At 44.4% G+C, this 27794-nt stretch overlaps 2 protein-coding genes across 2 annotated transcripts in view; one reads left to right on the top strand and one right to left on the bottom strand.

Moving 5' to 3' along the window:
* Positions 1 to 13741, top strand: part of RYR3 (ryanodine receptor 3) — a 420187-nt gene extending 406446 nt beyond the window's left edge. The window contains exons 94-104 of the mRNA XM_004380716.1: positions 2400 to 2530; positions 2954 to 2996; positions 3445 to 3572; positions 3977 to 4037; positions 4402 to 4548; positions 6433 to 6567; positions 8835 to 8991; positions 10079 to 10143; positions 10562 to 10662; positions 12703 to 12754; positions 13646 to 13741. Coding sequence (XP_004380773.1) covers positions 2400 to 2530; positions 2954 to 2996; positions 3445 to 3572; positions 3977 to 4037; positions 4402 to 4548; positions 6433 to 6567; positions 8835 to 8991; positions 10079 to 10143; positions 10562 to 10662; positions 12703 to 12754; positions 13646 to 13741 — 1116 coding nt within the window. The remainder of the gene's footprint in view (positions 1 to 2399; positions 2531 to 2953; positions 2997 to 3444; positions 3573 to 3976; positions 4038 to 4401; positions 4549 to 6432; positions 6568 to 8834; positions 8992 to 10078; positions 10144 to 10561; positions 10663 to 12702; positions 12755 to 13645) is intronic.
* A 427-nt stretch (positions 13742 to 14168) lies between these two features.
* AVEN (apoptosis and caspase activation inhibitor) overlaps positions 14169 to 27794 on the bottom strand; it is a gene marked incomplete at its 5' end in the record, with an annotated part of 144440 nt that continues 130814 nt past the window's right edge. The window contains 4 exons of the mRNA XM_023735092.1: positions 14169 to 15180; positions 15946 to 16291; positions 17354 to 17449; positions 23671 to 23741. Of these exons, the coding sequence (XP_023590860.1) occupies positions 15065 to 15180; positions 15946 to 16291; positions 17354 to 17449; positions 23671 to 23741 (629 nt within the window). The remainder of the gene's footprint in view (positions 15181 to 15945; positions 16292 to 17353; positions 17450 to 23670; positions 23742 to 27794) is intronic.

Raw genomic sequence — 27794 nt, 5'->3', positions numbered from 1 at the left:
TTGGGCAGATCTTCTCCATGTGACTGAGTCTGCAGTCATCTGGGAGCTCAACTGGGCTTGCATGTCCAAGATGGCACACTCCTGGCACCTTGACAGAGGGACAACTGGAAGGCTGGGCTTAGCTGGGGTAGCTGGACATCTCTTTCCATGTAGACTCAGGGCATTTTCCTTTCCATGTGGCTTCTCTACATGGTCTCTCTAGCAGGGTAGCTGGACTTCTTACATGACAGCTCAGGGTTTCAAAAAAAGTACCAAAATGGAACCTGCCAGCCTTTCTTATGGCTTAGGCCTAGAACTGCCACAGTGTCATTTCCACTGCATTCTGTTGCTAAAGCAAGCCACGGGGCCAGACCAGATTCATTATTGCCTAGTGGGTTAGGGGAGGCTACAAAAGGGCATGAATACCAGGGGGCCATCTTTGGAGACCACGACAGTCACGTCAGTCTTTGTTCATTCCGTTCTTGATGTTGTAAGTCCAGTTCTCTTTCCACTACACTGCATTTTTTCTCATTCCGTTTTGTTCAGAACATTTTTTCTTCTAAGAAGTATCCTTCGCTCTATGCTATCCACCAAGCCATTTTCTGCCTGGGAAGAATCCAGGAAATAAGTTCCTGTTTCTGTGAACTTCACTTCCAGTGGTGAACTATAGTGTCAGGTAGAAAGTCCAGCCACCCTGCCTGCGAGACCGTGTGCCCTAGTCTGTGCTGAGCACTCCATCCTAATGATTGAGGCGTTGGTTCTAGAGCCAGGCTGCCTGGGTTAGGCTCACAGCTTTGCCACTTAACCTCACATTTCCTCTGTTTCATCGTCTGCAAAAATGAGTATTATAATACTAGCACCAACTCCATAAGATTGCTGGGAGGATTAAATGAATTAATATGTGTACAAATACTCAGAACACTGGACATAGGAAATGTTAGACCATTTACCTATTATTCCTTAGTTCACAATCCTAGAGCTCAGCTTGTTGGATGGGTGCAGATATGATAATGACCTAAAGAAAATAAAAGAGAAACACTACCCTAGGGAATACAAAATGTGGAAGCTCTACTTAAAGGGCATGCAAACTCCTAGAAGATTGAAGGGGAATGCTGTGGGTTCCAGGGATCCGTACCGTTCCACAAGTCGATATTGTTGTTGTTGTTACTGAGAGTCGTTTCAAAGTACAGTGGACATTAGCCAGAGGAGCTTCGCCTGGGCTTCCCCTCCCACACCCTCCATTAGCTAACAGCAGTCATTGACTCCTCACAGCATGCAACGTCTCTAGGAGTATTTGCCACTTTCCTGGCATTAGGCTTTTATCTCCTCGGTGGTGTTTTAAAGAAAAAAAGGGCAAGAGGTAACTCTTTACAGCTCTTTCTCTAAATTTTGCCTTTTTGTTTTGGAAATAAAGGAGCAGTGTGGGGCATATGGATACCATGAACTTTCAAAAAGAGTTCTTGGAAGAAACAGCTTGGGAATCAGGGTCTCACTGGGATCGCCAAGCAACCAGTGGCTTCCCAGCTGAATGAGAAGCCCTGGCTGTATCCAAACTCAGCTCTTCTGGCGAGAAGAGCTATGGCTTTTCTGACTTCTCATTTCCTGAGATTTCAGCGGTATCCTGTGACTTCACCCACTCTGTCCCATGTTTGAAGTGTGTATGTTTACTGATGGCTGGAGTGGGTAGATCATCTTCCCATCCCTTTCTGTGCACCTCTTTGGTGGTAGGTCTTGTATCCTTGCCACCATATCTAGTTGAAAATCAAAGTCACAAAATTAAAGTTACACACTCAAGAGCATGGGGTGGTGGTGGTGACAGTAGGGCACAAAGAAGTGTTCTGCTACCTGGCAGGAGCTCGCTTAGGAAAAAACCTCAGGGAGAAAACTCCAATACCAAAGGCTGTGTACAGAGGCCAGTGACTCCTCTCCTTCTATCAGACCATGTTTCAATAACGAAACTCCCAAAGCCATGAAATTAATATGAACCTAGCCATTGAAGGAGGTTGGAACATTTCATCGTGTTCGTGTGACTGAACAATCTATTTTAGGATAGCTTATTGTCCTTTCTAAGTCTTGTTCTACTCCAGCCTAGGAGTCTTAGGAGACCATACTCACTTGCCCTGGGATTCATCTAAATATGGCCTTCTCAGTAGGACGGGCAAGGAGTCCAGTTTGTATTAACATCAACTGTTTCTCCCAGACCTTAAAGAGTGGCCCAGATCAGACCAGCTTTTGGAGTTGGGGGTGTATTAGCCAAGGAGTGAGAAGAGATTTGGCTTTGGTCCCACAACTCGGCCCTCAAAGCCCACTACAGAGACTCCTGCCCTGAATCTGGAAGGTTAATTAATTTGTTAAACACCTGGGAGAGGAGGCTTTAATCAGAAGGCCTTCCCTGAGTGACCCAGTCTTCCCATTTCTAGGTCCCTTTGGTGGTATTCAAAAGAGAAAAAGAAATTGCTAGGAAGCTGGAGTTTGATGGCCTGTATATCACCGAACAGCCATCGGAAGATGACATTAAGGGTCAATGGGATCGCTTGGTAATCAACACACCGTAAGTGTCCCTTCCCATCCCCCAAAGGAAAAGGATACTCTACTGTAAACAGAATGACTCCTTCCTCACCAGCCTTGGAAACTGATTAACATAAACCTTCCTTTGGTTTCCGGCACTTGTTCTCTCTCTCGCCTTTTCAATAAAGTAGCCCGTTGCCCCTTAAAAGCTTGGATATATCCATAAGGATTCGATCAGAGGGGGATTTTTATCAGGAAGTGCTGAGCATATCTGATTAAGACCAGCGGGTGCAGTCCAATGTTACTTAAACTAGTTTTTCATATCTGAGTCATACAGAGCGAGTTGAGGGCTTCACTGGCCCAGGGGTTTGGAGAGAAAGCTGATCAGCTTCTTCAGACACCCAAGCCGGAGAGTTGGTCTGTCTGCCTTGATGTTAAGAACCTCCCTATTTCGCTTTCTTTTCAGATCTTTTCCTAATAACTACTGGGACAAGTTTGTAAAAAGAAAGGTATGCCTTGTTGGTGTGCGTGAGTCCCGTGACCATTTTAACACTTCTGGCTTCAGTTATCCATATACAAACATAAATAAATGTGATGTTACTTTTCTTGATGGTATCTCAAGATTGAGTCACAGACGGGGTTGTAGATGAATGTGTGTAGGTTTTTGGCTTTGTTCCCAGACTCATTTGTCTTAAACAGTTTAATACCATCGTCGACATTTTCTGCAGACTGGGCATTCTCTCCCCACCAAAAAGATAAAATATCAGCTTGACAAGCGGGTTTTCACGTACTTGTCTTTATCACTTCTGTTTTCCCTGGGGGTCTTTGTTTTTTTCTTCCCCTTTATTTTCCTGTTGCATTTTGAATCATGTCTGAAACTCCTTAGAAGAGCCGTGAGTTGAGTAAAGCCCTGAGGATGCTGGCCCCAAACTCACGCTGTCATCCTTTCTGCCGTAGGTGATCAACAAGTATGGAGATCTCTATGGAGCAGAACGCATTGCTGAACTCCTGGGTTTAGACAAAAACGCCCTTGACTTCAGCCCAGTAGAAGAGCCAAAAGCTGAGGAGGCTTCTCTGGTGTCATGGTACAGATCATGGGGTTTAACAGTCTGGCTAAAATAGATCCTTTGTTCCCCAGCCCCTCTTCAGAATGCTAGAAGAAAATACAGCAACTGTGGCCTCTGCTGTCCTAGGCTCTGGTCTGGCTTAGGTATCCTTCTAGGTTCCAACATACTGGGAGAACACTGCCTTTGAAATTTTAAAGACCTCAGTTCTTATGCCCAGTACAGCTGAAAGAGAAAAACTAATTAAAATTTCAAAATGTGTGATTCACATTCTGTCTCATGGGGAAGTACGTGTAACTTGATAAAGCTCAGAGAGGTATTTAGATTATTAAACCAGTCGGTTGCGGGGGGGACTGAATTTTTCCCCTTATTAAACCCTTAACTAACTCTTGACCTTTGTAAGTTTTGATATTTGTTTTCTTTAGGCTAAGTTCCATAGATATGAAGTACCATATTTGGAAGCTGGGGGTTGTTTTTACAGACAATGTAAGTATCACATCTGGAAAAACAAGATCCTGTACCCCAGGTTCGGGGATGCTCTGAGATACCTCAAAGAAAAATGCTCTGGAGGATTCCCAGAAAAAATTCAGGGATTGCTTTTCCAAGGCAGAGATAAAGGTGCTGGGGCCACACTTCTCTCCCGCAGTAGAGAAAGGCAGACGGGGTGTCACTTACTTGGCAAATCTAAGCTAGCTCACAGCACCTCAGTACATCGATTCTAGCTAGGCTTCAGCACCTAAATCCCCACTATCCTTACCGTCTGTCCCCCAAGATGAGAACAAATGGTTTAATGGGTGCGTCATGAGGTACGAATGCCAGAAAAGCTGCTAAATTCCTTCTGTTTCCACAGTCCTTTCTCTACCTTGCCTGGTATACAACCATGTCGTTCCTGGGCCACTACAACAACTTTTTCTTTGCTGCTCATCTGCTGGACATCGCAATGGGTTTCAAGACACTGCGGACCATTCTGTCATCTGTAACTCACAATGGCAAACAGGTATTGGCTTATATGGATGTGGCACAGAAAGGACCTAGGTAAGAAGAGAGAAAAAACAAGCAGTATGCTAGTGTATGACGAGAAGGAAGGTGTCACAGTGTGTACTATGCACTTCTTGGATTCATCTTGATTGTTTTTGAAAATTGTAGCCCTTTAAAAATACAATTGTAGCCCTTTAAAAATACAATTGTAGCCCTTTAAAAATACAGTTATAGCCATCACCTGCAAGGCACAAGGCCTGGATTCAGAAACCTTTAACATTTAGATCAGTGGTCTTCAACCAAGGAAGACAGAGAAGGGATGGGGGCCAGGTAGGTAGGTGATGAGGGAGATGATAAACATACCAGAAGGTCACCTTGGAGACCTTCTTCAGGTCTACTGCTTCCTCTGTGGATTCTGATACACTTGCTGGGGGTTAACAGTAGGCAAATGCAATTAGTAAACTCCCCAGGTAAATCTGCTATGTGCCTCCAATTAAGAACAATTGACTTAGACCTACCCACAGCTGTTGCTATCTCCATCTCCTCAATATCCAGCCTGTCTTCTCCAATACTGACAGGGTCACTCCCTTGATTCAAACCTGGTGGCTCCTCCTTGTCCACCAATTCAAAGTCCTTAGCATTTCATTCCTCGACTGCATGAATGAGACTGACTCCCTTGCATCTCTAGGGCTTTGTATGGGAGAGGGAGAAAAGAAGAAAGAAAAGGTGCCAGGCTTGTCCCAGTGCCAGGTACCATGATAGGCTCAAACTACGTTGTAAGGTAGATGTTATGCTCACTTTACAGATAAGGAAACTGAGGCTCAGCGAGGCAGTGTCTCACACAAGACCACACAGCAGCTAAGTGGCGGAGCTTAGATTCTAGCCTGTTTCTTCCTTTGTGCAAACCTCAGGTGCTTTCTCTTTTTCTAAACCAACTGCTTTCTGTGTGGTTGGCTGTCCAAGGTTTGGTAAATTACTACTAATCCCTCAAGAGAGCACTGAATACCTCTGTGCTGGTACTTATTTCACGCCCACCCCCTTTTTTGTAGCACCCTGAGGGCAAAGATTCCATCTTGTTGATCTTAATCTCCCCAGCTCACTACCTGGTCCACAGTGTAAGCCGGATGAGCAGGTCCTGTGTGTTCAGTTATGATGCTGACCACTTACCCCCTAAAAGCCTGGAAATAAACATTCCATATGACCCCTGCTGGCGTAGTGGTTAAGTGCTACAGCTGCTAACCAAAAGGTTGACATTGCGAATCTGCCAGATGCTCCTTGGAAACTCTATGGAGCAGTTCTACTCTGTCCTATAGGGTCGCTATGAGTCGGAATTGATGGCAATGGGTTTGTTTTTTTTGTTTGTTTGTTTGTTTTTGTTTTTTGGTTTATGACCCCTGCAGAGGTCCTAGGCAGATTTTTTTATTATAAAAAACGTCACTTTGCTCGCCATCATAATTCTTGGCATAACTTCAAAGCTGTGATGATTATCCAGCCCAGGGGTTATTTATAAAATAGCATAACTTAAGGACACCCACAGGCCAGAAGAACTTTTAGTTTATTTAGAATCAGCTTTAGAGTAGAAGCTTCACTGTGACATCTCAGGTAACTGCTGTCTCTGTTAAAGAAGAGAAAAAACGAGGTAACCCTTCTCAAAGCACCATTACTGTTCAACCCTTCAATACCTTTGGTGTTCACATACACGTAATCCAATACCCCATCATTACTCTTCCCGCAGTGAGCCTGTTCCTCCTTCCGATCTCATCATTCCTTCTCTACCCGCCACATGGTAGCCGTCATTGCTACCCCGTCATCTTTCCCGTTTCCTTCCATCTCAAATGCGATGCGCCTTTCAAGGCAGAGAAAAGCCCACCTCTTTTCCTCCTCTCTCTCCTCCTATTCCCAGTTGGTTCTGACTGTAGGTCTCCTGGCTGTGGTGGTTTATCTCTATACTGTGGTGGCTTTCAACTTCTTCCGCAAGTTCTACAACAAAAGCGAAGATGACGATGAGCCCGATATGAAGTGCGATGACATGATGACGGTGAGATCCCACTGTGGGGTGGGCCCTGCCTCACTGGGAAAGGAGGGCTCTGGGCGTTTGGAGACCTCAGCGAGAGCTGGAGTTATATAGTAGACTAGAGAGTAGAATACAGATGTCTCGTCAAAAAGGGAGGCGTATCCTGGTAATATAGACATGATGGAAATGTTTCGTGACCACCTGTCTAACTCTTAATTGGGAAGGATAGCACGCCACAGACTGAGGTCATCAGTCATTTACATCTGTCTGGGGATGAGGCACCTTTGTGAATGGACCCGTATCTAAATTTCATGGAAGTCAAGCTTCGATTGTCTCTGAGGACTTGGAGCAAAGTCCCATGAATCCGGTGGTTGATTTATCTCAGCAAGCCACGAGGGCTTCTTTAGGAACATCCACCGTAGGCTGAGGCTGAAGAACAGACAGCAGCAGGGTCAGGTTGGGGGCTCCAAAGAAAGGCATAGCTTGGGGTGAGCCCACATCGCTGTGGTAGCATCTTCAGATGTTCACAGCAACCAGATTTCAGGAAAAGAACTTGTGTGACAGGGGCAGTTGCCAGTGAAGGACACTGCCCCAGCCTGTATTCATTTCTCTATAAAATGGGTAACACTTCTTGGCTAAAAACTCTCCTTATGCCTTCTTGGGGCAAGCATCCTCAAGGGACAGCAATTCACAGTCACTAAAGCACCAGTGTGACGAGCACCCGTCTTCAGGCTGCCCTTCGCTTTTGATTTACCCTCTAAATCTAACGTATTCAGTCAGGTGGAGAGACAGAGCCAGCGCCCTGCTCTGTGGCAAAGGATGGGAGGGGGAAGTCTGCTCTGTGAGCAAGTACCCAGATGCCTCTCTTGGGCCCAACATGCAGCATGGGAAGAGAGAGAGTCTTTATCTAATATGGCGCCGGGATCTTTGCCCTACCAGGTGTGTGGGGAATGTAGAAGTTGTTGTTAGTTTTGCTGTCGAGTCAATCTTGACTCATAGCGTCCCCATGTGTGCTGAGTAGAACTGCTTCATACGGTTTTCAAAGGCTGTGACCTTTCCAGAAGATCGCGTGGCCTGTCTTCCGAGGCGCCTTTGGGTGGTTTCAAACCACCAACCTTTTGGCTAGTAGTCAAGCGTTTAAGCACTTGCACCACCCACGGATGCCAGGAAGAGAAGTAGAGGGGACCTTTTCCCGGAGTTTGCAGTCCTGCCTCTGAAGCCCAAGCTCTTAAATAAGGGAAAACTAGTGCCTGCCATTAGCCGTACTCATCAGGGCTTAGAGGTCTTTTAACTTACATACACCGTATATAAATTCTCTGTATATATCAAATATACTGTTCAGAACTGTTTTAAATGGGCAAAGTATCTTTTTCATTATGCTTTAGATGAAGGTTTACACAGCAAATTAGTTTCTTATCCAACAATACATATATTGTTTTGTGACATTGGCTGTTAACTCCACAACATGTCAACACTCTCCCCTTCTCGAACTTGGGTTCCCCGTTTCCATTTGTCCAGCTTTCCTGTCCCTTCCTGCCTTCTCATCCTTGCCCCCTGGACTGGTGTGCCCGTTTAGTCTCATATACATGGTTAGGCTACATGTATTATTGTTTGTTTTATGGCCCTGTCTAATCTTAGGGTAAACCTCAGGAGTGACTTCAGTACTGAGTTAAAAAGGTATCCGGGGGCCATAATTCTCGGGGTCTCTCCAGTTTCTGTCAGGCCAGTGAGTCTGGTCTTTTTCTGTGAGTTTGATTTTGTTCTACATTTTTCTCCAGCTGTGTCCAGGACCTTCTGTTGTGATCCCTGTCAGAGTAGTCGGTGGTAGCCAGGCACCATCTAGTTGTGCTGGACTCAGTCTGGGGGAGGCTGTGGTAGTTATGGTCCATTCTAATCTTTCCCTTGTGTCTTTGGTTTTCTTCAGTTTTTCTTGCTCCAGATGGGGTGGGACCAGCGGAGTATCTTAGATGGCCACTCGCAAGCTTTTAAGACCCCAGACGCTACTCAGCAAAGTAAAATGTAGAACGTTTTCTTTATAAACTGTGTTATGCCAATTGAGCCTAAATGTTTTAACAGCAGTCTTTCCGTGTCTGTAGACATCATCAAACTGACCAGAGGGTATAGTAGAGTGCAGTTAGCAACACGAAAATGCTATCTTTGAAGAATAACCTTCTGCTGTGTAGTTTCTCTGTCTACCATGGTGGTTTTCAGTTGGTCACACTTGGATCTCATTGTATGGATGATCAACCGTCTCGCTAAGAACAACCCTCTGCTCCCTGTTCCTTCTCTAGTGTTACCTTTTCCACATGTACGTGGGAGTGAGAGCCGGGGGTGGCATCGGCGATGAAATTGAAGACCCTGCTGGTGACCCTTATGAAATGTACCGCATTGTCTTTGACATTACCTTCTTCTTCTTTGTCATTGTCATCTTGCTGGCCATCATTCAAGGTATGGTTGCCACTTGCTTTAAGTATGAACACAGTTTGATACTTAAGTCTTGCTCTTTCTACCTTCCTGCATCTATGACTTAATACGTCTATAATGAAGTTTGTGAATTCATTAACTTGTTAGTTCAGCAGACATTTTAGTAAGAATCTACTATAATATGAGGCCTTGGCTATATATGCAAAGTGCCAAAAATATACCTGGCACTGACAGGAGGAACTTGAGAATCCTTACAGAGGACCACCTCTCCTTCCAATCCCCACTTTGTCACCGTGCTGCATCCTGGATCTCTCTCCTGTGGCTAGTCTTGAGTCCAGCCTCCAATGTCTACCCTCATCATTGTCCTCCCAGTATTTGAGGTGCAGAAGGAGCATAGAGATGAGCTATGAGAGTGTGACATTGTTTTCTCCCTGGTGGGGAGTACTGAGATTTTAGCCAATAGTGCATCAGGAATCAGAGAAAAAAGATGGTGGTGAACTTCGATGGAGTCATGCCGAGCTGCAATACTTGTGAGACATCCAGGTGTTGTGGTCTGACAAGCAGTTTAACGGGTCTCCTGAGAGACAAGTCAGGAACGAGGTGGGACAGAAATAATACACAGAAAACCAATATAAAGAAATGTAAAAATTAATAAACTGACAGAACTGGGATTCATCAGTGTGGTGGTGAACGTGGTGGGTGTGGAAGAGATTTCTCAGAAAGAGAAGCAAAGAAACAGGAGCAGGGATCCCTTACACGTCCGTTTTTCAGGGCTGAGAGAAGGGGAAGAGCCCGTGAGGAGGAAGGAACACGAGTGGGCAGGTGAAGCAGGAGAACAGGAGGGAGTGGTGGCAAGATAAAGTTTCAAGGAGGAGTGAGTAGGTAACAGCAGAGAATATACTGCAGAAAAGTGGAATTAGAGGAGCAATGATAAACCGTTAACCAGAATGCAACATTTTAAAAACGCCAAGGATTTTTCCTAATTTAGTTTTCATTGTTCAGCCTGATGATTCAGTTTTTTACAAAAACAAAGTGGTCCCTGCCATTGCCTCCACCGTGACCACCCAACAGATGATCTAAGGTGCTTTGTCTGTTGTCGTTCAAATCCTAGGTCTTATTATTGATGCCTTTGGAGAGCTAAGAGACCAGCAGGAGCAAGTGCGAGAAGATATGGAGGTAATGATCTCTGACTACCAAGACTTTGGCTCTGTTTTTATATCCCCATAGCACATGGTTTTCTAAACAATAGGTTCTGCTCTTAGGGTCATTCCCTGGCAACCGCAAACAAAGCTGGTCGTCCATGCCTGTCTGCTCTCCTCTCTGTGCATTTCTTCTGCTCCACTCCCTGTGCTCTGCACCCCACCCTGTTCCTCCCAGGCCTGCAGCCACCACCGCTGTTCCACGGGTGGGAGGGCAGGGTATCCTCAGCTAGCCAGGAGCTGGGTGTGTGACAGTATGGAGTACGTGGCCAATAGCTAAAAGCTTTAGAAAGAGGAGTATCTTTCCATGGTTCTCAACCAGAGACCTTGACCCTTTTCCCACCTGCCTGTAAAACCACGCCTCCTAATGCCTTTACCGCCTTTATTTTTTGTAGACTAAATGCTTCATCTGTGGGATTGGCAATGATTACTTTGATACGACCCCTCATGGTTTTGAAACACATACGTTACAAGAGCACAACTTAGCCAATTACTTGTGAGTATTCTGGTGGTTTCTTGGTTAATAGTTGAAGCAATTATGTTGTATAGTTTCTGCCAGTTTCTCTGAACAAGCAGAAGCAATCAGAAAAGAGCTTCCCCAAGTTCCCAATGCCCACGTTTGGACAGATGTTTGTTATGGATTGGGCTTGCTCTGAGCCAAGGACAGCCCTTCTACCTGTGAATCAGATCTCAGCCCCCTTCCCACCTTCTCAAGGACACGTAACTGCAGCAATTTCTTTCTCTACTGGATTTGTCCCTTCACCGTACAAATATGCTGCTATTATTTGTCATCTTAGGAAAGAAAAGAGTCTGTGACCCCACCCTTACCTCCAGCTACCGCTCAAGTTTCTCTCTCCCTTTCAGCCAAACTTGAAAACTGTCCATGCTCCATGTCTCCAGCTTCCCTCTGCCCACTCCAGACAGGCTCTCCTCCCCATCACATCACAAGATTTGCTCTTGTCACTCACCAGTGACCTGCATGGTCCTGAGTTCAGTGGTCAGTTTCCAGGCCTCACCATGTCTGTCCCCCACCCAGTAACACATCAGTAAGCTCCATGGGTGTGGGGAGCTCTGGGGGGTTGTGTTTTGACACTGCTGTATCCCAGCAGCTAGAGCAATGCCTGGCACCCAATAACTGAATACCTTACTCCTTCCTAAGGGAAAGGAGCCTATTGAGTGCCATGGGCTTCTTAGGTAACTTTTAACTTATTCCATAACTTACTCCATAATCAGAATCTTTTAAGGAAAGAAAAAAATGCTGGGCCCTGCAGCCTGGATGAGCCCTTCCTCTCTAGCTCTGTTTTATTGTTTCGGAAGTCCTAATCTTTGTGAGTTTAAGAGAAAAAATACAAGTTTTTTTTAGAAAAGAAGCTTAGCATACTCTTCCTTACAGCAGGAGTATTTATCATTTTCAAATCTCATTAAGAGAGTTCCCATCTTAATGGAGGTGATCGGGATGTATGGCTATGGGAAGTGAGCAGGTGGCCATATGTTCAGCCCTAGGGAAGACAGAAGAGTGAAAGGGTATTATCTGGGTGGGGACCCCCTTCTTTGTCTCCCCACAGACTTATCACTCTGTGTCCTCCACTAACAGTGAGCTGACGGGGCGAAAACCCAGCTTATTCATGTTTGAACCTCCCACCTAAAATAGTGCTTTGTCAGTTAAATGTGAGCCGAGAAAGGAGGAATGAACTGCATTGTCAGACATGGTAGATTGGCCGTACCTTCCTTCTTAATCTTGGAGAGAAGCAGGAGGAAGGAAATCAACACAGAGCTCCCACTGGGGGCCAGGACCTGGAGCTGTCCAATGTAAGAAGCCCGGAGAGTACTCGAGTACTCAGAATCTGGGGCTCCGGTCCTCTCCCCCCACCTCAGGAGAGTGCTCTTTCTTCTTTCCCTTCCTGACCACCAGCCTCACCATCCTTCTCTTGAAGGGCACGAGACGGTGGAAGCTGTCAGCCAATGTGAGCTCAGAGATCAGCCCAGCCCCCAGGGACACTCGCGTGTCACAGACACTGTGACACTTGGAGCAAGTGGAGTACGCTGGCCTCTCCCAGTTGTTGGATAAAAACAAAACTAGCCTTCGGGAGGAGTCAGAGCATCTTGATGAGATCAAATACTTTTCTACCCTTTTTCATGAAAAATATACTTGAGACACACAAGTGATTTCAATTCTGTGCTGTTATGATAAAGTAGCCCACTAAAAAATTGTATGAGAGTCTGAATACCATTTTATCATTTAAATTAGGATTTTCTAAACAAGAAAATGTAGCCAGAATTCTTCTCACACGTGATCTTAGCTCAGGAATTAGGGAGGGTAAAAAAGGAATTCTCACAAAAGGCCCAGTTTTGAGATTCATGTTTGTGTCACTATGCCCCATTTCCCCGATTCTGGAAGACACAGCAGATGCCACACAAACTTTTTTAACCCCTTCACACCAGTTCATTTGATCAGTTAGGAAATCTAAGTTCATTTACTCAAAGTTATCTAATGCTGTCTTTTTCTCATTTATTGTATCTTTTGTCCTTGTTCCAGGTTCTTTTTGATGTATTTGATTAATAAAGATGAAACAGAGCACACGGGTCAGGTGAGAAAATGTTTTGAAGTGCCTGTCATACCCCTGTGCTGCTAGAGCTCCCCTGGTTACCTCCAGAAACGGCCGCTTCCCTTGTAGTCCTTCAGGTGCTTGTTCAAGTAAAAGGACTGGAGTTAGTAAAGCAGAGGTTATATGCGTTTTCCTGCTGCTTTCTGCCTTATTTCCATCCCTTTGTGACTTAGGCAGATTTCTAGTATGTATCCAGGGGCAACCCGAATCTATTCCAAATGTCCTCCTGGCTATCCCTCCCAGCAAACTCTGGTATGTCTAAACCCTTGTGGTTACTGCCTCAGCAGAACAGCTGGAGGTGGGGAGAACGCCATAGAGAAATGGGCAATGAGGAGTGGAGCATGGGCGGTGCTGTAACAAAGAACAGGAGCAGCAGGAGAGCAGTGTGAGTGAAAGTATCTGTCACGGGGAATCCTGTGACTAAGGAGGAAAAGAAATGTAGAGAGAGAACAAAGGAGGAACATGTAAGCTATCAAATATTCAAACACGACTGGATTTGTGGCAAAGCTCCACGGCTCAGACACTTAGGAAGAGGCAGTTGGTTTTCCAGACCTAGCTTTGGCTCCACCAGCGTCTGCCCAAGCTAGCACTAAATGTTCCCTCCCGCCCATTTGTCTCATCAGTTACAAACGACATGGAAGCAGCCTATTGCTAATCTGTACATATTTTTAGAGACAAACATTGGATTGAGTTCTTTTTGGGTGGAATTATTCTCCTCCCCTGCCAGCACTGGCCGGATAGCTGGGGCGAGAGCCCCTAAGACCTTGCCAGTCTGGCCTCCTGTTTATAAACCCACAGCAGGAGTCCTAAAGGAAGACACAGAAAAAACTGGGCTTGTTTAAAAAGAAGTACCCTGTGTTCACATCCTTTCAGGAATCTTATGTCTGGAAGATGTACCAAGAAAGGTGTTGGGACTTCTTCCCCGCTGGAGACTGCTTTCGTAAACAATACGAAGATCAGCTTGGATAAACTGGAGTGATAGACGCTCCACGGAACGGGACAGTCAGCTTCCAGTAAAATACAGTCCTCCTTTTACAAGTCTGCAACATATCTGAAATGTGACATTTATTTTCCAAATGCCTCCTTAACAAGAAAGTGTTTGTTAAAAATCTGTGATATTGATTTGGCTTTTTGTGTCTAATGGACATACACTGTGGGAGATAACTTGTCAAAATGTTTTTTGTAAAAAAAAGGATAGCAAAGAAAGAATCCAGGAATCTCTTGTTGAATGCCTTCAGGGTTTTCAGTTCTAATGTAACGAGTTTGTTAGGATGGCAGCATTGAGGAAAAGGCTACAAAGGATGACATCTTAAGGCAATCTAATTTTTCTCATGGTACTTGCTAGTGAATGTAGGTACTTGCTAGTGAATGTATCCAGAATCAGCTTGAAAACTTTAAGCAGTTAAATAGAAAAAAAAAAAAAAAACTTGTCGACACTGAAATAGCGATTGTAAGTAAGTGCCTTAAAAACCTCTTTCTTTAGATATAGCTATGCAAGTTTTTAATGTTTGTGTTCTAGATGGACGGGTCCTCCACTAATTAGTTGTACTGATCTCACTTCTTTCTTTATGAAACTGTACTCGAAGGTTATTCATTCACATCATCATTTTTTTTTTTTTCAGTAACAGCTTGTCAACTGCTGTTATTAGAAGAAAAAAGTACTGTACTGAAAATTCAGGAAAAAAAAAAAATCATCTCCTCAATCTTTATGCTGAAATTGAGTAATGCTTTATGGTCCCTTGTAAGTAAGTAAGTAAGTAGTGAAGCTGCTACGTTTAGGTGACTCTCCTCAAATACAAATGAAGTGCCCACTGCAATAAAGTAATAATTAATAGACACCAACCCATGGTCTGGCCTCTCCTTTCTAATGTACCACTTCTTGTGGTTGCTATTACAGCCACACTGTGACTCAGGGGAAAGGGGATGTGAAACAAACAAAAACAGCCTAAAAGACCTGCTCGAGAAAGAGCGAAAAATCCATACAGCAGCGTTCGTTTGTTTATTTTATTTTGACCAATGCATGCCTTGTTTGCATCTATTCTCTCTTAATCAGCAGTACCTGATATGCTGGAAACACAGGCCATATACCATCGCAGTCACGTCCCCTGCCCTTAAGGAAATCATGTTAAGGAAATCATGTCATGTGTTTGTTTGACATGACGTCCTCAAACAAACACAGAGGTGGGCGTGTACAGGCTTGGCTTGGGGCATGCTTGTGAGTGACTTGTTCTTGAAGGACAGCCTTACTCACAAGGCAACCAAAATTTGGTTCAGGCACTTCTTTGCTTTTTTTCAGGAAATCATACTGTCCAACCAGTCTTCAAGCTCTTTCTCAGTAACATTTTTCGATGTACTTGGTTGCTCAGATCCCACGTTCTTCTCTTCAGTCACTGATGGTTTAACAGGAGCTGGGGAAGTAAAAGCAATGTTAACAACCTCACATTCGTCCCAAGAATTGAGGCCTACAGCTTCCCTAGGGTTTGTTCCATGATTGATATAGGTCAGCCCTAGTTATTATGTTCCTTACAACAAGGGGGGGACATTATGACGCCTGCTCCCTCAGAAGCTACAACACTAAACAAACGTGGTTGAGATTTACTCTTCTATTTACTCTGAAGTTGATTTTCAGTTCACTAGTTTTGTTTTGTTTTTTTAAAAACCAATGGCTCAATTCTCTTTTTACTAGTATAGCAATCCTGGAGAGTTCCTCCAGGTTTCCAAATGTGGTCAGTGGACATGGGCACCCTGTCACAGAGCACACACAAACTAGGAAGTGGTCGTCTTTAAAACTAAGATCAATGCAGCAAGAAGTATGAAGAGCTGGTTAAAACAGGCCCTGTTCAGAGAGTCGATTAACAGGGCTGCTGCTGAAAAGCTGGGGGCTACGTGTAACTTTTAATGCATTTTTATAGCAGGTGTGTGTTTGTTTGATTTCCAGCCCCAGGTGCAGCACTGCAACCAGGCAGGTAGCAGCTTTGGAAACTCAGCACATGGAGTCAGTCAGAAAGGTCAGCTCAAGGGGAAGCAGAGGTACCAGCCTAGAAACGGATGTCAGTGGACAACACTGGACCGAGGTCAGACACCAGGAAAGACGTGTGCGGATGCCGTTGGGGTGGGGCTGTTCTCACCAACACCCACGTGAAGAGGGATGGGTAATGAAATGACAGCTATACCTTCTTCCTCTTGGGCCACCGTCCTGTCTTTTTCCGATTTCAGGTCCTGAGATGTCTGATCTGGTAGGATGTCACCGCCCTCTTTTACAGGCGCATCTAAATTAAGCAGCAGATCGAGCTCTTCTTCCAAATGGTCTGCTTCCGTCTGCGGAGCGGAGGCAGGGTTCTGAGAACCCCTGGGAGGGCCTGGTGTGGAGTGCTCTCTACCCAGGTCCACAGAGCAGCTGGCTGCAGCAGACTTCAGCTCAGAGGCGGGCCCCACAGGCCCCTTTAACTGCATCCCCAGTCCTTTACTGTCATTGCTTCTTTTTGTTTTCACCTGAGGCAGCTCTAAAGGAACCGCAGCCTGAGAAAGGAGCATAATAACCTAGTCAGAAATGGGAACTTTGCCACGTGCTTCAGTACAAACAGAAACACAGGCCGACAACAAAGCCATCATATTGTGGGGCAGGACACTCAACTCAGACAAAGTTCACAAAACATCTCCTGTGCTGCTCCAGGCTACCTACAGGATCACTCACCTGGACGCATGCAATAACCTCCTAATCTCCCTCCCCTCCTCTAGCCTCTGCTTGCATATGCATACGTGCCTATACACACACCCACGACCCCACAATTCATCCTCCATTCTGTGGCCAGAATGTTCTTTGTTTATTATCATTAACCAAACCAAACCAGTCGCCGTCATGTGGACTCCGACCCACAGCAACCCTACAGAATAGAGTAGAACTGCCTCCTAGGGTTTCCAAGGAGCACCTGGTGGTCACTACGAGTTGGAATCGACTCAATGGCAATGGGTTTTTTATTATTATCATCATCACATTACTATGATTATTAATGCACATCTGACTGGCTCACTATCCTTTACATTTCAGTTCAAATGTCCTCGAACTTTAGATCTTAACTTCTCTCTCACTTCTTCAGGAAAGCCATTTCTAACCACTCCAAAGTAGATCTGGTTCACCTATTATGGACTCTCATATAGCACACTGCACGTCTCCTTCATGGCACTTATAACAGTCTGTTTATATGTGGGGTTATTTGATCACTATCCATCTTTCCCAGTAGATGACGCTCCATGGCGGAAGGGTCCCTGTCTGTCTGCTCACCATTGTATCTCCAGTGACGACTAACAGAATCTGGCACATAAATAAATATTTTAAGTAAAATAATAGCCAGACTTTTATACTTTACATTTCATTCAAGTCTATTCTACTTGATCTTTAAAAATGTTTCAAATACAATAAATGAAAAAAAAAGGTAAAAATTATTTCATCCTCTCTTAAACCTTTACAAAACCCTCAGCTTTATGATACGGAAAGCAGAGTGTGCGCCATCTTGCAGAGAAATGCTCTTCCTTCTCCTGCCCTGACCCACACCAGCTGACAGATGCCCTCAGGGTTTTTACCTGGACCAATTCGGCAGCAACATTGAGTCGGAGTGACAGAGGCAGTTCTTGAAGAGCTTGAACCAGTGACTGACAATCCACATAAAAGGCTGAATTCTGTATTTTAAAAAAAAGAGAACGTGGACATGAGAACATGATGAAATATGACCTTTGGAAATAAAAGAGCAGAAGATGATAGAAAGTAACTGTCAATGAATCATCCACTGGAGTTTCTTTCAGACATTTTAGACATTCATGTCACCCTCGATATGGCTATTATTTCTATGTCTCCACCTTAGGAACAGCAAAACCAAGACCACCTTCTTGAGGCATACCTCACACTGTCCAGACACCCTCACGCCGAGGCCGCACAGTAGGGTCCACAGACCTGTCAACTGGAGGCTTTTGGAATGGTTGGCAAGTTGAAAGAAAAAAGAGCATTTACTGAAATCTGAGTGGACACCTCCTCCACCTTCAGCTTGCTGGCTTTGAGGACAGGAGGGACGAGTGGTCTCGGCAGGGAGAGCAGGCTCACACAGATGAAGGAGCGGTTGAGGTCTGCTTCTCTGGAAACCCACCCTCTACCCAGGAGGACTCTGTGTGAGGCCCCTTCCCACTCATAAAAATAAAGTCATATCGATCCACTGGCCTCACACATTGGTACTATTTGGAAACACATTCCAGATTATCTCATAGCCCCTGAACAGCTGCTTCTAGGTACCCTGACCACCCAAGAGAAAGAAAAACACCAAAAGGTAGTCACAATGATCTCACATACAAAAGGCAAACACCCCCTGATGTCTCCAAGAACTATCACAAGGCCCAGCGAGGGCCGCGTCTTATCCTGCCACCACAGACTTCAGGTTAGAAGAAAACCCAGTGGTTGTCTAGTATACTCTCTGGCCCAGTGCAGGAATCCTCCAGTCGATGGGTTCACAATGCCCTAGCTGGACAGTCATTCCCGGTGGGCCTGAGGAGCCTGCCCCAAAATCCACACAACAGGAGCACGTAGAGATTGAAAGAACAAGTGGGCTTTCCTGCTCCCATTCTGAAATTCTACCTGCGATGGGAAGCTCTTAGGGAAGCAACGCTGGGGGCACCCAGTGTGCACCTTACCCAGGAAAAAGAAACTTAATTCAAAAACTGGCGTGTATTTGATGAACAGGCAGGAGGAAGGTAAGAAATAAGGGCCCTGTTGACAAGGTGGGAAACATGTTCGTGCCCTTCCTTAGTCCTGAACGTAGCACATCCAGTGCTGTGAGCCACACCAGCACGGCTAATTCTTTGTTTTTCCGAGTTTGGAAAAACTCTCTCAAACCCACTAGGAAGTTGTAATCCTGGATGCTTACCACACAGGGAGCTAAGTCACTACATTGCAAACCCTTCCCGTGACTCCCTGCCAAGGTGTCTGCAAAGCCACACTGCGTCACCACCCTCTTCTGTCTGCCTGTAAGAGTGAGCACTTCTGCTCTGCGGTTCCCGCCAGCCAGTCACCCAGTGCTCCCTTAGCTCCCTATCAAAGGGCCACGGAGCAGTGCTGGGGTCTAGGTAAAAGCGTCCAGACTTCCCCGGCCCTCTCGTGCATCACGTGCTACATGACTACAAGGTACATGATAAGCAAGGACAAGTTTCTGAGACCACCCAAAGATACAGGGAACAGCCTGGCTGTGCTTACAAACCATGTTCTGAATGACGTTCAGCTGATACCCCCACTGGAATGTCTTCTACCCCCCAGATCTCATCCCCACCCATCCAAGGCCCGGCCAACATTGCATCTCCTCCCTCCATGATGCCTTCCCAGACACCTAAAACCACAGTGATTTCTCCTTGGCCCAGAACTCACCATGGAAATCCACTTTTTTTGGGGGGGTGTGGGGGGGGGCACCATTTTGTCCCCTAGAGGATTAAAGCTGACTGCCTTATATATAAAGCTAGCTAAAATGACTTGCTTATAATACTAAAGCATGAATTTTAAAAACAGGTATAATTTGAATAATAACCACGAATTAGCTTTTGACATCACCACTCATATAGCTACATGTTTAAAAAAAAAAAATCGGTGCATTGTTTTTTGGCTCCTATATCTATGTGGCCAGCCCTGATGGGGACTTCCAATCGGAGTAGGTGGCCTGGCTTGCAACGCCTGGCCATTAATAGGAGCCGGGAACACCCACTGTGGAGACGTTGTGGGATAAAGGTGCAGACAGAAGGGGGCGCCCTGCTGCCTTCTCTCCTGTATACTCCGGGGCTGGGAGAGAGAAGCCAGCCAAGACCATGGAGGAAAGCCCTTCCACCCACTTCCCTGGCGTCAGTGAGCACAGAACCCTGTCTGGGTGCTGAGAATCTATCATCTCCCAGGTTCCTCTCCAGCCAGGAGCATGAGCAGACTCTGACACTCAGTCTCTGCTGAGAAAAGAACCACCGTTAACTCCACTTTGCAGCTAAAAATGGCAGACTTTAACCCGACCATTACAGCTTCCTCAGAAGTCACAAATACAGAAGTCTATGTTTGTTTTGGACCCAGGGACCACGTGTACACCTTACAGCTAAAGTGCCCGAACTTGGCAGCGCTCTGGAATCAGCTGGAAGCTTTCTGAGACAGATTCTCAGGCTCACTCACAGAACTGGGCTCTCGGGGGCCTGCGGGCCTGGGGGCCTGGGAGTCTGCACCGTGGAAAACCAGCGTTCAGGAAGCACTGCCTATCACCAGCACTCAGCGGCTGCTCAACGGAGGGCAACTGAGTAAAAGTTACCACACATCAACAAAGAGGAAAAGCAGAATAAAGAGTTTCAGCTGTGTCTAAAAAATACTAGCCCTACTTTCTTGCCCAAAGAAGTTTTCCCATTGGATCCCTCCCTCACATGTCCCCGCACCGTCCAAAAGAAAGACAGGAAGATTCCTGCTTAAATAAGTGAATTGTGGTGTTTCAAAATTCCACTCCTGGGTCTAAGGGACCAACTCCCCTGCGGTTAAGAGGCCAGCGTGTCAACGCAGAGCCCCTGACTTGCCGCGCTGTGTCCTCTACACCCGGCACGGCTGCCACCCAGGAAGGAGCCAAATCCCTCTTGCTGGCGGGGGTCCCTGTGAGGACCGAGAAATGCCCAACCGTCAGATCCCAGTCCCTTTAGGCTGCAGACAAAATGTATTTCAACTTTTCTCCCCTCTCTCTGCCTTGTGTCGCTGGGTGCATGGGGACAGGAGTGGCATGAGGAATCCAAAAGAAAACCACCACTTTGTCTCTCTCAGATAAGCAAGAAGAAAGAGAAATGAATGAGGAGTTAAGTAAGACAGGACAGGAAACAGTTTTGATGGGGAAACAATGAATTCCGTTTCGGACGCATCCTACCAATACCTCAGACTCAGAATGTTCAAAATCAGACTTAACCTTCTTCCTGCTCTTCTCTTGCTCCATGAATGACATCACTCACATAGCTACTTGAGCTAGAAAGTTTACAGCTATTTACAATCTTTCTTCTCCTTGTGTCTCCTCTCTGGCCAGTGACCACAATCTACCTCGTCCTCCGCTGAGGTGGTGTCTGTCTGTAACCCCCTTTCCACCCTCACTGCCCTGCTTAGTCAGGCCTCATCCCTTCCCGTTTGCCCAACAGAACATCCTCCTAACTGGTTTTCCTGCCTCCAGCTTCTCATCTGTTCAACCACTCCTTTCCAGTACTGCTGAGGTAAAATCTAGCCATTCTGAATTTCTTGCTTGAAAACTTTAATATCACTAATAAAAAGTAATATTAGTTATAAGAGCTAATGTTGAGTGTTTCATATGTTAGAAAGTTTACTAAAAGGCTTTATATTTATTATCTTGTTTAATCCTCATTACGACTCTGAGTTGTTTTATTATTAGCTCCACTTTACAGATAAGAAAACAAAAAAATTGCTCAAGTGGCAGAACCAGGGTTTGCTCTCAGATGTGTCTCCAAAGTCCACACTCTGGCCCACATGCTCAGCGGCCTCCTGAGGACAATGAACACCAAGCTGCGGGTACTCGAGCCCCTGCTCACAGGCTGAGACGTACCTTTTAAGCGTCCTCCTCTGGGAATTGCACACCCTGGCATACACCCCACTCTGAGCACAGCCTGTTCTCTGAGAGCACCTCAGTTGTCATGTTCCCGCAGACAGGCCCTACCAGATCACACTCGTCCACCAAGTCCAATTCCAATGACCTTTTCCCCATGGTACCTTCCTCAATTCTTTCCAGCCCCAAATGGCTTTCTCCCACAGCATGACTTCATTTACTACACTACTGATTTTATGTTGCATTCCTTCTCACTTACTGTGTAAATAATTACTGAGCAGCTACTGTCTGCAGAAGTGCGGGACCTAGGACACTGAGCAAGATGGTGTCTGGTTTAGTCATCCCTGAACACGCTGCACCAATAAAATATCTGTGAGTCCCTGGGTGGTGTCATCGGTTAAGTGTTCGACTACTAACCGAAAGGTTGGCAGCTCAAACCCACTAAAAGGACCCTTGGAAGAAAGGCCTGGCAACCTGCTTCCGAAAGGTCACAGCCTTGAAAACTCTATGGAGCACAGTTCTACCGTGACACACTGTGGGGTCGCCATGAGTCGGAATCAAATTGATGGCAACTGGTTTGGGTTTTCTTGGTTAATAAAATATCCCCACCACATGCCTGTCGGTCAGCCGTGCTGTGGTGGCTGCCTGTTGCTATGATGTTGGAAGCTATGCCAGCGGCATTGCAAGTCCCAGCAGGGACACCCATGGTGGACAAGATTCAGCAGAGCTTCCAGACGAAGACAGACTAGGAAGAAAGGCCCGGTGATCTACTTCCAAAAAGTAGCAAAGCCGATGGAGAACAACAGTAATACTGTCTGATATAGTGCTGGACGATGAGCCCCCTCGGCTGGAAGGCAGCACCTACGAGTCACAACAATGGACGCAAACACACCAACAATCACAATGATGACGCAGGACTGGGCAACGGTTCATTCTGTTACACAGGTCGCCATGAGCTGGGGCCGCCGTGACAGCAACTAACAACAATGAAGTATCCGGTATATAACAAGGACTTAGTGTTCTGATGAATAAAGCAGCTCGGAATTGTCGCAGAATGTCTGAAATATTTTCTGATAGCCAACGTGGTCCAAAAGGAGTTGAAATACAAGTTGCTGGACTTTTATTCTTCATCCATCTCAGCTGACCTGCTTTCAGCTGGTCCTAGCATTCTAAGCTGCACTTCAGGCTCATGCCCAAACAGACTCAAGCAAAGACAAATCATGTAAATGCTCAATTTTCTCTATATTATCTAACCTGCTCTTCGTAAAGGGCTAGGCAGTTGTTTTATAAGTGACTCCCCTGCGCGGTCTGCAAAACGACCCATAAAACTGGCCCAGAGGTAAGATGAGCCCTCTGCAGCAGGTATACTGAACTGGTAGCAGAAAGGGGAGGTGGAGGCCTTACTTTTCTGGTCTGTTGCTTAGCCTTCTCCCTGAAGCTGGGGGCAGATTCTCTATTTTATAGGCAACATCGAGGAACATGGAATCCCTGAGTGATACAGTTAACACACATGGTTGCTAACCAGAAGGTTGGTGCTTCCAGTCCACCCAAAAGTGCCTTGGAAGAAAGGCCTGGAGATCTACATCAGGAAAATCAGCCACTGAAAACCTACTCTGACACTCATGGGGTCACCATGAATTGGCATCAACTCGATGGCAATTTTTTTTTTTTTTTTGGTTTATCAAGGAACATATGACAAATCACCATTAATTCTTTGTCCATTTTAAAATGGTGAGGATACCTAGTCATGTCTTATATGCAAAGGATCCATGAAATCCTGCTTGGAAAATAACCAGAACTTCCCGGGAAGAAAATACGGCATAAACACAAAGCAAACTAAGTGTTTGGGTTTATGGATTCACTGAAAGACTTCTAAGATGTTCATTTCTTATTTTATCCCTTTATTCTCCCAATTATAGAAGGAGAGTTATTTAAAGCTATAGGAGAATGAAGGATTTTCTCATGTAACACCGAAAACTGTTCAGGAAAAAAAAGAATTTTCAACTCTAAAGGGAGTTGTTACGGAGTAGCAAAAGAGGGAACGCCCAATGGCAAAGTAATCCACTCACACTCATGATTATAAACTTCCCACCTTGTAATCTAGTTTACATGCGCCATTCACACAAATGGCCGGGTATAAAGGCGAACTCTAGCTTCAAGGACCTGAAACACTTATTTAGGTAACAGACTAAGCTGTGCGTGAATTACCAGACTTCTCCCTGTGTGACTCTGTGTCAACAGTAACATAAACGGTGTCAGCCTCCAGCCCGAGAAGAGCCCATCAACGTTCAGGACGAGCTTCCCTCTTACCTGTTTTGGACATGAAGCTTCACCGTCCCACTCTTTCTCCTCAGCAAACCGGAACTGGGAGAAGGAGTCCCCTAGGAGGAGAAAAAAAAGTATGATTTTATGTAAAAACCATAAAATTCTCAGTTCTCTAGGTTTCCCTGCCTCCAAAAGCAAAAGCACCATTTCTGAAGAGCTAAATTCCCCAAATTCAATGCTATCATTCAAAAGAAGCTCTTGGCTTCCCCAGTTTACACAGTAATCTGTGAATGGTGGGTGCTCAAAAATATTGTTGGCAACTGAATCCATTGTTTCATTCGACCCTCGGTAGCCACCATCCTGAGAACTACTTGCTTCTTGAGAGACAACTATACAGTGAAGGCCAGCAGACATAGCCATTCGCCCATATTCGGCATATTTTCATCTCACCTCCTTAATGTATGCAGGGAAATTTTTATGCGGGGCTGGGGGGAGGTAAGCAAGGCAGAAAAGAAAAGGAAGGGCAAGAAATGCAACCGAAGGAAAGCAGGTTCGAGATTGATCCACAATATAACAGATCTAAAATATCTCTTCAAGGAGAGGTTACCAACCTCCACCATCACTCCAAACGTTACCTAATAATAATGTGAAATGCAAAATAAAATTTGGAGAATGTGCCTTAGATCAAGTTAATGGTACACTGCTCTGAACTATTAGAATAAGGGAGCATGAACAGGTAAGATCATTCCATACATACTTCACACTCCTTCCTACCATCAGCCCTGTTTTTATTCTTTCCGCTTGTTTGGAAGATCTACCCACTGCTAGTCATTCGTATCCTATTTATATTTCAAGTCTCAGGTACACAGCCACTTCCTTCTGTGATACCTCTCGAGATCTAACCATAGAATCTGTTCTTTACTTCTAAATTAACAGAGGGGAAAAAAAGAAGTAAAGAATTCAAAAATAAAGAGATGGACAAAGACAAAATTAGAAACTATCACCATTTTCAAAACATACAATATTACACAATTATTATTATATTATTATTACACACAATATTATTGTGTTTAATATTATTGTGTAATATTAAACACAATATTAATATTTGACAAAATCAAATTCAAGGTAGCAGCACCAAGGAGAACACTTTTTATCATGAGAAAGGGTAAAATCACTACTCTTATTCACTGGCAACTCAGTTTGATCCCTTAAAACTAACGATATAAGAGGACCACGTGAACCAGAACCTCCACCAGCGTGAGCGCAGAAGAACTAAATGGTGCCTGGCTACCACCATTGACCACTCTGACAGCAGTCACAACAGAAAGTCCTGGACAGAGCGGGAGTTAAATGTAGAACAAAATTCTAATTCACAAAAAAAGACCAGGCTTACTGGTCTGACAGAGACTGCAGGAACCCCCAAGAGTATGGTCCCTGGACACTCTGCTAACTCAACACTCAAAGCACTCCTGAAGCCCACTTTTCAGCCAAAGATTAGACAGGCCTATAAAACAAACAATAACCCACGTGAGGAACGTGCTTCTTAGTTCAGTCAAACATACGAGACCAAATGGACGACTCCTGCCTAAAAGCAAGACGAGACAGCAGGAAGGACAGGAAAACCGGATGAAGGGACACGGGGAAAGTGGGGTGGAAAGGGAACGAGTGCCGTCACATTGTGGGGATCGCACCCAATGTCACAAAGCAATACGTGTATAAATTTTTGAATGAGAAACTAACTTGAGCTGTAAACTTTCACCTAAAGTACAATAAAATTAAAAAAAGAAAAACTAATGATATAAAGGGTCTGAGAATAATATTATTAACAACATTGCCTTTTATGTATATGTGAGTGTATATATAAGTGTATGTGTGCATGCATGTACTGCGATTATGTGTATGTACTTTATACCCATGCAACATTAATTTTTAAAAAGAACTATAATAAGGTTATAAAAAACCTTAATAAATTCTAAAATGTAGCAGTGATACAAACCATATTTGTAGGTGATAATGTAAGTAAACAGAAATTAATTACAAAAATAAAAATAAGCAAAAAACTAAATCCTTTAGAAATTTAAAATTCTCTCCCACATGACTTTTTGGGCAGAAGACATCAAAACTCAAACGGTAGCGTTAGAATATAGAAAAGCCTAATAAATACAAATCAACCCGTAAGAAATGACTACACTTGTTCTCAGAGAAAAAGTGCGTTTGAAACACTTTCAATCATCTATTTTACAAAGCAAGAAAAAGTGATTACAGCACTCGGCTGCTAATCAAAAGGTCAGCGGTTCGAAACCACCAGCCGCTCCCACGGAGAAAGATGTGACAGTCTGCCTCCATAAAAGATTACAGCCTTGGAAACCCTATAGGGCAGTACTACTCTGTCCTATAGGGTCGCTGCGGCTCAGAATGGACTCAATGGCGGTAGGTTTCGGGTGATCATTCTCTTCCAGAAACAAAGCTGAAATTGGTGTGCGTGGAATGAAAGCTGAGGTACAGGTGATGCTGAGACAATTTTGTTTTACCTTGAAACTCAACTACATTTCTCTACTGCTACATTTCTAGAGTCAAAATTAAGAACAGTTTTTTTTGATCAAATAATTGTGTGAAGCAGCGAAAGTTTAAAAAATTGGAAAAAATATAAGGGACAGCAACTATCTCTAGTGTGTTTCTGAAAATACTCAGAAAGAATGTCTCCAGCAGTGCACAACGCTTCCATTTCTGGGACAGCTTCAGGAAAACTCACCACATCAAATAAATCGCCAAGTCCTGGAGTTGACAAGGAGACAAGTCTTCACCTAATCGGTTACTATTAGAGAGGACAACAAGCTTAACTGCTGAGTGGCAACACTGCCATCAGCAGTACTTGTATTATGGAAGAGCTGGCCAAACAATATTTTGCTTCTCTCCCCACCTCAGTTGAAAGCTAGCATCTATTTAGTATGGAAATGTGGAGTACAGTGTAGTGACTGCAGGCGCCATCTAAAAGCTGAAAACAGTGGTGAGAAATGGGTATGCCGTATGTCAGAATTAAATCTGGCTGTTAAGATCTTCTGTAATAAAATCTTAATAATTTTGCTGAAATTTCAGATTTTTTTCTTACATGCCAGAAGCCCATTCTATAATAGTGACATTTAGCGTTAGCTTCAGCCAAATATGATTTAACATTTGACTGTCCAAAATATATATTTGGTGTCCCCCTAATATCCAATTTCTAAAGTTCTATGAGGCCATTTTAAAAATCAGGTAGCTCTATATGTAGTGACACAGAAAGATACCCATTATCTCAACTGTTACGTGAAAAAATCAAGCTTTAATACAGTCTGATGCTGCTATCTGCAAAGCAATAAGTCTAGACAATTATACACCTATTTTAAGAATGATTATCGCTCAGAAGGCAGGATTCAAGGAGACTTTTCCTTTCTGCATAATACATTTTCCAGTTGGATTTTCTTTTATAAACAACAAACACACATTACTTTTGGAACTTGAGAAAAATAAAGAAATCTAGGGATGAATAAAAAGCTAAAGTTTCCTGAGGGCAGGCAAGGATCTCTCAGTGCATTTAAGACAAAATATCCACAGATAACAAAAGTTGGAATCACAGCTGTCATTCATTCTAATCTTTACTTCACAGAACTATGAAGAACTTTAGTTCTAGGGGGGCCATGTGGTCTGACCAAACCACAGAGTTAATTAACGGCTGAACACCAAGATCTCTTGGCTCCCAGCATCTTATTATGCCTATAACTGATAAAGCTCTTTCCACTACGTCTATACTTCCCAGCTGTCTTTTAGTTCCCCAGAATAAAAACAAACGCTCAATACATATTTTATGACATTTAATATGCTAATATTTGATATATTGACAATGCTTGAAGATACCAAAATCGAAACTAAGAAAATGAATAAACTTAGGACAGGTTATTTGTATGACAAAAGAGGTCTTCATTTTGAGACTAACGAGGTACAGGAGTCCAGTGACAAGGGCCAGAAGGCAGAAGGGGACAAGGGAGCTGGTGATAGGGAACACAAGGTTGAGTAAGGATATTGTTGATGTGTTGTGAGATTGTTGACCATTGTCATAGGGCAACATTTGTAGTAACTGTTAAATGAGAAACTATTTTGTTCTGTAAGCCTTCATCTTAAGTGAGAATATC

Source organism: Trichechus manatus, unplaced genomic scaffold (genome assembly GCF_000243295.1).
Source record: "Trichechus manatus latirostris isolate Lorelei unplaced genomic scaffold, TriManLat1.0 scaffold00076, whole genome shotgun sequence".
Lineage (NCBI taxonomy): Eukaryota > Metazoa > Chordata > Mammalia > Sirenia > Trichechidae > Trichechus > Trichechus manatus.
Note: the sequence above shows the minus strand (reverse complement) of the source record. Positions and strands in the feature narration are given on the sequence as shown.